This window comes from Stegodyphus dumicola, chromosome 9 (assembly GCF_044657685.1).
Source record: "Stegodyphus dumicola isolate Sdum_Otavi_A_Nest chromosome 9, ASM4465768v1".
Lineage (NCBI taxonomy): Eukaryota > Metazoa > Arthropoda > Arachnida > Araneae > Eresidae > Stegodyphus > Stegodyphus dumicola.
Window position 1 is genome coordinate 111,998,845 of NC_140776.1, and position 12,166 is coordinate 112,011,010.

The window sequence follows — 12,166 nt, forward strand, 5'->3', positions numbered from 1 at the left end:
AGATGGTACACATTAGTCAAAAGGTTGAGAACCGCTGGTCTAGAAAAAGGTTTCTGATGTTAAGAGATTACATGATGAGCATTTCTATGCGGATTATAGTATATAGTGAAAAATATTGTACGAATTTTGTATATATGTGAATAATTTTGATGAAATTATATATGAAATTGTATAATGTAGCATGAAATGCTTAAAAAAGCAAAGCTCTATCGGAAAAATACAGGGAAAGTTTATTTAACACAGTTATCTGTTAATGGTTTGCCTCTCGTTCTAATGTAAGCCACCGTTAATGGCTATCTCGCTATTTAAGCTGGCGATAGTTTTGGCGACTGATTTTTGTCCCCAAAGTTTGGCAAGGAATTGCCAAAAGTCGCCAAACTTGGGAACCATTTGGAAACATTTGGGTCTGGTCCCTGTATAACCGTAATTGATCTCTATATGTAATTGTAACCGTATCCGGTCCTTATATGTGCCTTCCAGTTATTTCGAAAGAAGTGAAAGGCTCTCAGTTGTTAAGTGTTGAGTTCAGACTATTGAGTGATCTCCGTCCGTTCAATGCAAAGTGCATCTGAAAGGTGATCTCCGTAATCACCTTTCAGATGCACTTTGCATTGAACTGCATTTAACGTTTTTAGTACTTTGAAGTATAACAATGGCTGTACTTTGTGATACTGAAAAGGACTGTAGAGTATATTTGTGGAGAGTTCCAGAACTGTTCAGAACTTCCAGACAGAGAAAATGAAGACCCGATACGACACAGGAGCTACAGGACATCGATTCAACGAAGATGACAAAGTGTGGTTGTGGAATCCGATTCGACTGAAAGGGTTTTCTCCTGAAGTACAGTCATCCCAGGACGATCCTTATTGCACAGCCCTAAATAGGCTGAACGACGTCGTAGTTCGGATGCTAAGTCATGAAATTGTAAGCTTAAAGTCGTTCATTACGACAGGATAGCCCCTTACTATAGCCATAGTACGTACTCCTCATAATATACATAATGTAAATAATAAACTACGACCATATTTGATTTTCACATAAATCTGTAAATTCCCGCATTTAATTATTGATTTAGTGTATTTGATTTGTTGTATGTTATTTAATGTTGCATTGATTTGCTTTAGTTGTAAGTTTGTCTTCCTATGCAGGGATTGTACTTCCCGGGATGAGCAGTTCTTAGGAAGTGGGCAATGTTACGAATTTTGTATATATGTAAATTATTTTCTGAAATTGTCTATGAAATTGTGTCGTGTTTTGTATAATGTAATGTGAAATGTTTGAAAGAGATGATGCTCTGCCGAAAAAATAAGATTAAAGGGGTAAGTCTATTTAACATTGAGTAAATATCTATCTCGCTAAATTGGCGAGATATCGCCAAGCTAACGATGGTTTTGGCGAAAATTTTTTGTAAAAAACTTAAAGTCGCCAAAATTGGCCAGCTTTTGACGACATTTGATTTCGGTTGCTGTACAACTGTAATTAATGCTGTATCTTGATAACTGCAACTGTAGCTGTATCCGGTCTTTATATTTAACTTTAATCGTATGTACCTTCCAGTAATTTCGAGAAGTGAAAGGCTATAGATTTTTCGGCCACCAGGGAAAACAATGAAAGACCGCAGAGAGAATCAAATGTCAGTTGTTTAGTTCAGTGTTGAGTTCGGAGTATTGAGAGATCTCCGTGAGAGATTCGCCTTTTAGATGCGCTTTTCATCGTGTTCAACGTTCTTTGTAGTTTAAAGTGTAACGGCTGATTGTACTCTGTGATACTGTGAAGAGTTGTACGACTATTTTTATGGAAAGCTCCAGTGTTTCCTTTGATAAAATAAATTTTATCAACCTATCATCGGACCTGTGTGCATTCAATCCATTACGATCCCGCATGACCGCAAGAATATTGATCAGCACAATTTTTTTTTTGGGGGGGGGGGTTCAAAAATGTGGTCTTATGCACAGAACCTTATAGAATTCGTGTTCTAGAAACACTGGCAGGCTTCTGTATTGGCACAGAATATTATCTACATTAATAAAAAATTAAAAATATTTTTACTTTAATGAATTTTTTATACGATTACCACATTATGATTCTAAAGAAATAAAATAAAAAGTAAAATTCTAAAGCAATAGAATATTACTCAAGTATTTTTAAATTTCGAAAACTTATAAATTATTTACGCGAAAATTCTTTCAGAACACCAAATATAACAAAATTATGCATAAATCACAAAAGAATATCATTGAACGGCATTTAAGGAAATCACAAAAGAATATCATTGAACGGCATTTAAGGAGAAAAAAATCAACCTCGAATTATCTTAAATTTATTTATTAATCGACCTCTATCTTATTTATCAATCGCAAATTCACAATGATGTCCAATATCGCAAATTTGAAATGAAATATATCGATCAATTTTGGTTGTACAGGAAATCAAACATTTTGTATTTTATTTTTTATAACGAATACAAAATTTATCTAAATATAAACATAGGGACCACCTGAACGCGTAAAATGTAAGATTTCGTAGTATTATATATATATATACATTTTTTTTTAAATTTCATTTTAAAAGCGCAAAATCATGATTCTTTGCATCATTTAAAACATTTTTAGTGGAAGTACATGTGTCTACGACCAACAGTTGCGAAAGTAAAGGCCAGGTAAGGACTTTGGTGGATACGATGTATATTTATAAAATAATAAAAGATTTGCTTACCACGCATTGACACAGGCTCTTTCTTTGTCACTAACCGGTCTGTCATCGAGATAACAGAGGTCTCTCTAGAGTTGATTAAAAAAATCAAATTAAATGAAATTTTATGGTACGTATTTTCGATACATGCATTCTAATTCTAGTACATTAGATTAAGGATGATTGCTTAGAATGCTATATTATATAAAATACAGAATGGGAAGTATAGTATCCTATATTTCAGCAGATAAGTTGTTTGAATAATAACAGAAATGTCTAAAAATCTGGGGTCATCATATAGGACAGATACAAACAAATTCGATTGAAATTTATATAAATTAAGATCATTATGGAATAAAGCAATTCAATCAAATATGTATTTAAAGTCCTGAAAAATCCTCACATTCATTGTATAAGGCAAATATCTCTTCAAGTGCATCCTGACTTTCGTTGCTGAGAAGCTCATCCTATAGGTCCCATTTTGTACCTAGCTAGTCGATTTCCGCTTCGTCATCAGTATCCCATTACAAAACGTCCTCAATGCCATCCATAGCATTAGAAATCCCACTATCTTCGGAGGATATGATTACTGTTTGAACTTTCACATTTTCCCATGATTTGATCATGAAGTCACTCAGCAAATCAATGACGCAGCCGCCTTTTGTATACGATTTTTCGTCACTCATCTTTCAGTTATTCCATTGTTCATGCATGTGATCTTTGGTTTATTTATTTCATTACGCAAAGCCTCGAGGGCTATCTGCTTATCGGGAGGAATGCCTTCGTGGAGGACTTTCTAAAGGAAACTGACTCGTATACACGTTACACATGGGGAAAACCAGGAAAACGTCCCTGCAGCCAGCCCGCTTGCGGGATTCGAACCTCGGACCGGACTACCAGTGTTTAGCGACTTTACCGCTCGGCTGCTGGTAGGCCTATTTATTTAGAGAGATGTCTAAAGGTTGTAGCATCGAAATTAAAACTTCGCGATGCAACAGCAATCTTAATATTTTTCTGTTCTAAGTGAATTTTAGTGTTCTCAGTTAAGTGATTGCGAAGCATAACCTATACCAATAAACATCGTGTTGATTTCGTAGAGCACTTGGTTGACTGCCATACACTTTCCATCCATAATTTTACACTATTTTCGCCCATCCACTCCTTTTCATGGAAACATACGAAAATGCCTGACGAGGTTTTGGTAGAATTTGAATAGTTTTCCTCTTGAAAATGATCATGGGTTTAATTTTGTTCTATCTGCCAGGTATGTTAATACTACTATAAACGTGGCCTTTTCATGACCTGTACTTCTGATTTATCTGTATAACAGTTTTTACGTCTTTTGTTTCTACAGTTCTGTTATTTATCAAGTCAAAGTTCATCGGTGTTTCATTCATATTTCCAATATTAGATAACATTAGATAACGGAAAATTGCATTTTTGCCTCAAACCGATGACAAACTTGTGAAAAACTCGTGACTTGAGGCTCAAGTTCTTGTGGTGTTTTCTGCGAAATTTTTGTTTTCTGTCGTATTATCAGATTTTTTTTTTTTTTATATATATATATATATATGAAACGATTGTACCAACCTACTGTTGCTTTAAATTCTTTGTCTTGTTTTGGATTGACCCTTATCCTCTTCAATGCATAAGCCCTAATCATATTTCTTGAAACAACATAACAATTCTACCTCTGCTATTGTAACTGCGTTATTTTATTATCTGGCCAGCAAACTATTCCTGTCTTCACAAAACATTTTTTCACTAGCACCCTTTTAATAGTACTTTTATTATTTCTTCAGTCTGTTAACATCTTCTCTGTTATATCGAAAGCCCTTGCTGCAGCACAGTTGTTCCATTCTTTAGCCTGTTTTACGACTTTTAACTTAAAACTTGCTTCATATTTCTTTCTTTTTGACTGTTCTATGATTAGGTCCACACTTTACAAATTTAATGCTGATTACACTTAGAGTACAAATTGTTTGAACACATGACACAGTCTACAACGAAATTTGAGGTATATGTGAGTTCGTAATTCGTCGCGTGCTTCCACAGGTAATACTACCAGATGCAAGAAAATAAAATTTGTTCCAGATGCTGATATGAAATAGATTTTAGATTAATTTCTGCAAGTTGATAGTTTGGGGGTCGTCTTATAGAACAGATATATGCTAAAACAATTTTTTCTCCCAATGGCAGGCACTAGCCATTATATGTGTTGGCCATTACTAAGGCCGAAGTCTTGGTTTCTTTATGAGTGGGCCACCGTTGCTTCCTATAAAGGGACAGACAATTTGCATCCATGCTTTTTCTGGAACTCGAACCCGGGTCCTTCGGTATGGCAGTCAGTGTCACTAACCGCTTTCCCGGCAGAGCAGCTACGCTAAAACTATAAAATTGATGAAAATTTATACCTCGCTTTACCTGAAGATCGTCTTACCTGTAGAAATATACGATATATATCATATAAAGTATTATTATTATTTTATTGTATAATATTTTATAAAATATACTAAATATTATTTAAAATATGAATGAAATTCATCGTTCATATTTTTGACTCATGCATTAAATTAATGACGATCATTTAGAATGTTATAAAGTGTAGAATATAATAAATGAAATCTATCATACATACTTTTGATACGTACATTCTTGCATTAAATTAATGGTACAATGCCTTAAATAAATGACGACATGCATTAAATTAATGATTATTGTTTAGAATGCTATATAGTATTATAAGGTATTTCTCCCCGCCTTCTTGCCATGCCTTCGTGGTGGTGGGGGGTTCTGCACGCTGAGCGCGTATTCCAGAGGCCGGCGGTTCGATTCCCGGCGAAGGCGGTTGCTCATTTTTCATCTTTCCTGTTCCCAAATTATTTAATGTCTCTACAGTATAAAGTACTAACTGTTACCTGGCATGCGTTGTAATGCTACTTTAAAGAAAAGAAAGTGTTTCTGTTTTGATCCTGTTTATTGAAGTCCTTTTGGATGCACTATGTTTTTGTTTTTATATTAATAGGAAGCGACTAGTGCGCGCTCGAACGTTTTCCAGTCTTTCTCCCCGTTGCTCCTTTGTTTCATATGAATGGGCTAGAGCAGTGCGCACTCGAATGTTTTCCAGTCTTGCTTCCCGTTGCTCATTTGTTTCTGGAGCTTGTGATCGTGATGCCTTTTTTCTTTCGTGCTTGAGGTGCACGTTGAGCAATCGATTTTCATTTTAGTGGCGTAATTGATTTCACAGGGAAAGTAATGCTTTGTGACGATTATTGCAAATTCACTTTCAAAACGCAAAGAAAATGCGTAGGATGCAATAACATGCATGTTAATGTGTGAAAAATTATATATTTTACGCTTTGCTGAACGATAACACATGGCTGTTTCAATACATTTCACTTAAATAGCTGAGTTTGCTTAGTTTGAGAAAAATTAATATAACTGCGTTTTTCCAGAGTGGCAACACAGGTCTTTATATATTCTGATTAAATTTGAAACATAGATAGATTTCTCTATGCATAGTGGCAACGTAAAGCTTTTACATTTCTGAGTTTTTAATTAAAAGTGCATTAAATTAGCGTGAAGTATATGTATATAAAGTGCGCGGACCTCATGGGCTGGTTTTTAAGAAATCCTTCCTTTCGTTTTGAAGTGTGGCAAGTTTCATAAAGACCGGAATTAAACTGTAGACTTGCATAAAAAGACAAACCAACAAACAAACATTCATTTCATATGCATAGAATATACTAAATGGAATTTATCGTAGATAATTTTGATACATGCATTCTACATATATGTTTTTATTGCATGATGTACATATTATACATACATATCATTAATTTAATGCATGTATTTGATAATGCTATATAATATGAAATACAAAATACTTACGATTCCAAAAATGAAATGCTTTCTGTAATTTTTCATATGCTTTAAAACAGGGTTCCCGATCATGTTGAGGACTCTCTGTAAAACAGTCATAAATCGAAATGTTAAAAAAAAATATTACTGCGCAATTATTTTTTACCTTAACAATAATTACAAAAATATGAGAATAGTCGTTTTCTGTGTGAAATCTCCAGCGTGAGAGACTGTGTATCGTAAACTGTAAAGATATGTGGTTTTTAAATATTTTGTGATATTGCTGCTGAATTGAATTTTATGTCTTATAAGTGCGAAGAACATAATATGTAATTAATAAATCTAAAACATAAAACGTTAAAAAAAAACGCCCTTTTCGGCCTAATATAAAATCTGAAAGCTTTCGGATTTTTTTTTTTATTATTATTTATTTTCATATTTAAAAATAGCATCTTGTAGATCATTCAAGAAATCTATACTATAAAACTCTGTGCTCATCTGTCTGTTTGTTTGCGGCATTATCTCCTGCGAAACGGCAGGGAGTTGAGTTTCTAGAAAGGCACCCACGGACTCCAAAAATTCGTGGGAAGCCATTTCGACCATTCTGATCTTCGTACGACTTTCATTAGCCGAGATATTAATTAAAAACTCTGAAAAGGCTAATTTTCAAACTCATTTTTCTGAATGGCAACAGTCTCGCGCGCTGGAGGTAAAAATCTGCTTTATTTCAAAAAGCGTTGCCGCTGCTCGCTTTCATATCGTAGAAGTTGTTAATAAAAAGGTCGTAAATTTTACAAAATATGAAATAAAAATAGCATTGCCAAAGATTAAACATATTATTATTATATAAGGTCATATTCTGAAGGTGAAGAAAGCAAGCGATTGCATGTGACGTCATTGTATATAAAACATTTTTCGTTAATTAAGGTCAGCTTTAAATAAATCGCTGCTGTTGGCATCATTTTTATTTCAGGTTAGGATAACTCACACAATATGTTATTGCCACGTTAATTTTTTTATTGATATTGAGAAAAAGTTGTTATATTACATTAAATTTAAATCATGACGTCATACGTATAAGTATTAACCTAAAGTGTAAATTTTTTTATTTTCCTGTTTGGCAACAAAATATTATTTATGAATTGGCTGTTGCTTCAAAAGACTGAACTGATTTCATTCATATAAAAATGTGTTTATACATTTTCTTTTCAGGTGTATGCAGAACTTATGAATTTTGCTTTAGCAGCAGCCCGCTAGTAAACAACTAAAATCGGTAAATCGTAACATCATCATAAATACTGTATTTTCTCGCGTATTACTTATCATTTTTAACCTTATTTTATGACCCAAAAATCGTGATGGATGCGAGTCAATTAATTTATGAAGGATACGCTTACACAGCAAGAACATAACAAATGAAAAGCAGTCATAGTTAAACTACAGGCTACTATCACGATATTTCTTTACAAGAAATCTACATTCAAGTAATAATACATACTGTTGCGTGCGTAAGGGTTCGTTATGAAATAAATGCACAAGTCCGATGAAAAATGAACAAAAATTTATTATTATCACAACAAAAATGCTTAAATTTTCTCAAATTATCATGCAGTATTACAATATCTCACAGTAGTTATCTTTTAACCACTCAAATGTCCAATAGAACGTAATTCAAAACAGCTAAAGAACGCTAATCAGCGAATTCGCTACAATCAAAAACAGCAGTTTTCTAAACAACAACAAACTAAGCAACTACCTACGAACTGAGATGTTTTCCTCGTTTTATAAGATTTTAAAATCACGCGCTAGAATTTTCTAGTACTTTCTGGAAATCAAAAAGAGATATTTATTTATTTAATGCACGCGCTCTTGTATTTTCAATTTTCCGGCTTAGCTTTCTTTTAATATTCGTCACGCGCTGCACTGCGCGAGAAATAAAACCATTTAATTTATAATTGAACTAACATTAGCTTTTTAAATACCAAATTCGTAACACTGCCCCCTTTTTAAGGACTGCACGTCCCGGGCAGTACAACCCCTGGACAGGAAGCTAAACTTACGACTGAGGCATAAATGCAACTGAGGCATAAACATTACATTACAATATCAAAGAACATGAACAATAAATGTAATAGATAACTTAAACAAATCAAATGATATCAAATACAAATCAAATACAAAATACAAATCAAATTCAAAATACAAATTGAATACAAAATACACATTTAAAAACAAAAAGGACCATGGTCTTACACTATTTACAATTATTTACATTACGTACTATGTCCATAGTAATGCGCTAATCTGTCGTAATGAACGACTTTAGGTTTAGAGTTCGAAGACTTACGAATCCGAACCACGACGTCATTCAGCCTGTTTAGGACTGTGTAACGGGCCATCCCAAGGTGACTGTAATTTCGAACAAAGCCCTTTCCGTCGAGTCGGATTCCACAACCACACCTTGTCTCCTTCGTGGAATTGATGTTCAGTAGCTATTGTGTCGTACAGGGTCTTCAACTTCTCCGTCGCCAAGTTGACTCGCTCTCGTGCAAAGTTGTGCATCACTTCAAACCGGGCCTGGAGATCTTGAATATATTCCTCAGACGAAGAAGGAGCATCCGGAGGGCGGCCAAACAATAGATCACAAGGCAGACGAAGGTCACGACCGAAGAGCATCTGTGATGGAGAATAGCCGGTAGTCTCGTGGACAGCACTACGGTAAGCCAGTAAAAAGAGTGGTAGTTTCTTGTCCCAGTCCTGTTGGTTTCTGGAAACCATTAATGAGAGGTTATTAAGGATGGTTCGATTGAACCTCTCTACCATGCCGTCCGACTGGGGATGCAATGGCGTCATTTGAGTTTTGTCAATGCCGAGTAGTTTGCATAGTTCTTTGATTACTGCCGAGGCAAAATTCCTTCCCTCATCGGAATGTAAATGAAGAGGCACTCCGAACCTGGAAATCCAGCGCTGTATCATTACCTCAGCTACTGTGACAGCCTCTTGATCAGGAATAGCATAAGCTTCAGGCCACTTGGTGAAGTAATCAATGACAACGAGTATGTATTTGTTGCCATCAGCAGTTCGTGGCAGAGGTCCCAGGATATCAAAGGCGATACGTTCAAAAGGCGCGCCTACGTTGTAACGTTGCAGCTTGCCTCGGCTGCGTCTCCTTGGTCTTTTCCGACCTGCACAGGCATCGCAAGATCGGCACCACTTTTGCACGTCATCCTTTGCATTATTCCAGTAAAAGCGCTCACGAACTCTCTGGAAGGTCTTCATTATTCCTCCTGTAGTGACCTCCTGTAGGGCTGCTATGTAATTCTTTAAGGACATCAGGAATGCGGGATCTTGGAAGTATAAGTTGCCATCGAAACGTCCTCCCATCATCCGATTCGAATTTCCGGTATAAGACGCCGTTTCGGATGTGAAGTGAATCCCAGAGTGCCCAATATTGTTTGGTTGTAGAACTACAGATAGAAATGTCCTGCCAGGTAGGCTTTCTGTTTGATGACTCCATTAAATCAATTATGGGTCTAATGTCGCGGTCTTTCAGCTGGTCTTTCCTGACTTCATCATCACTCCACGGGTCTCGATCAGCCGATGTTGATGTTGTAATTTGTCTTGCGACCGGAGTCAGCAGCTCGTATTTCGCTTCCACCCTGGAACAATATCGGCAGCTTTCTTGGCAAGGTCTTCTAGACAGGGCGTCGGCGTTTCCGTGTGATGATCCCTTACGATGACGGATAGTGATGTCATATTCTTGGAGTCTCTGTATCCACCTGGCTATTTGACCCTCAGGATTCTTGAAATTTAAAAGCCAGGTCAATAATGCATGATCGGTGCGGAGCAGGCATTTTCTGCCGTATAGATAGTGATGGAACCGTTCTACAGCTTTGACTATGGCGAGCAACTCTTTCCTGGTGACACAGTAATTCCTCTCCGGTTTGGACAGGCACTTGCCCCAGTACGCCACTACACGTTCTTGACCGTCTATTTCTTGGGACAAAACCGCACCGACACTTTCATTGCTTGCGTCCGTGTCGAGAATAAATGGTCTGTCGAGCTGAGGATACGTCAGGATTGGAGCAGATGTTAAAGCTTCCTTTAAGTTGTTAAATGCATCCTCGCATTCTTTTGCCCACAAGAACGTTTGCTTGCTCGTCTTGCGATGGAAGAAAAGTCCTTCACGAATCTCCTATAGTAGGTGCAAAGCCCTAGGAAGCTTCTCAGCTGATGGACATTTTCGGGACGTGTCCAGGATTTAACCGCTGATACCTTTTCAGGATCCGTGCGTACACCTTCTGCAGAGATGACATTCCCAGGTAAGTCACTTCCTTTCGGAACAATTTGCATTTAGCGGGACTCAGCTTCAGATTGGCTTCTTTCAGTTTCTGAAGCACCTTCCTAAGATTTTCTAAATGTTCTTCAAAACTCTTTCCGACGATGATGATGTCGTACAGGTATATCAGGCAGGCTTTGTAGGAAAGGCCTTATAAAACAGTCTCCATAAGACGTTCGAATGTTGCCGGCGCATTACACAGTCCAAACGGCATCACCTTGAATTGCCAAAGCCCTTGTCCCGTAGTAAATGCCGTCTTTTCTCGGTCATCAGGGTGTATTTCTACCTGCCAATACCCACTCTTTAAATCAAGTGTTAAGAACCACTTGCTTCCAGAAAGAGTGTCCAGAATGTCTTCAATTCTAGGAAGAGGGTAACTGTCTTTCTTCGTAACCTCATTCAACCGGCGATAGTCAACGCAAAATCTTGTTGAGCCGTCTTTCTTTCTGACGAGAACGATGGGAGATGCCCATGGACTTGTTGAAGGCTCGATGACATCGCCTTCTTCCATATCCTTTAAAAGTGTTCGTACCTCTTCCTGTTTAGCAAACGGTAGGCGTCTAGGATGTTGCTTGATCGGGGGATGATCGCCGGTATCGATTCTATGGTGTGTCAAACTAGTTCGACACACGTCAGAAGACGAGCGGGAGAAAACAACTTGAAGAGCTTTAATCACGCGATCGGCAGCATTCTTCTCTTCATCGTTTAATTGCGCATTCTGCAATAACTCCGATGTAAGGCTCTCTGAGGACACGGATTCTCGGATTTTGCTCTTTCTTTCAACGCTGGTTACTGGAGTTCATGCTGCAACCACGTCGCTTTTCTTAATAACTCTCGCCTTCTCAGTTACATTGGCAACTCTCACCAGGATAACCATTCTCGATAGGTCGACGAGTGTTGAGGCTACTAGTACTCCTTTCGGGCTATTACAGTTATTGGGATATTCTATGATGCCGTAGCGGAAATCTCTGTTTTCGGCTATAGATCCAGGGAGTAAAATTTCTGTTCTTGCCGGTATTGTGATATTGTCTTGTGCTATGATTCTGTGGACAGATTTAACTTCTTCATTATTAATTCCAAATAATGTTATGTCCTCAGACGCAGAATGCAATTCGTTATTTTTAAAGTCCAAGGAAAAATTATATATCCTTAAAAAGTCTAATTCGAGTATGCAAGGATCTGTAACGTCTGCTACATATGCCATGTGATGGTAAGCGGCACTTCCAAACGTGATGTTAACGTTTACTTTCCCCGCGATATCGATCTTCTCACCGA

General features: G+C 37.0%; 1 protein-coding gene across 2 annotated transcripts in view; it reads right to left on the bottom strand.

Moving 5' to 3' along the window:
* The window catches only part of dtr (defective transmitter release), a 118,716-nt gene that overhangs the window by 42,089 nt on the left and 64,461 nt on the right, over positions 1 to 12,166 (bottom strand). For both annotated transcript variants that reach the window (XM_035372345.2, XM_035372346.2), the window contains 2 exons: positions 6,583 to 6,657; positions 2,716 to 2,780 (listed from right to left, as the gene is read on the bottom strand). In XM_035372345.2, the coding sequence (XP_035228236.1) occupies positions 2,716 to 2,780; positions 6,583 to 6,657 (140 nt within the window). The remainder of the gene's footprint in view (positions 1 to 2,715; positions 2,781 to 6,582; positions 6,658 to 12,166) is intronic.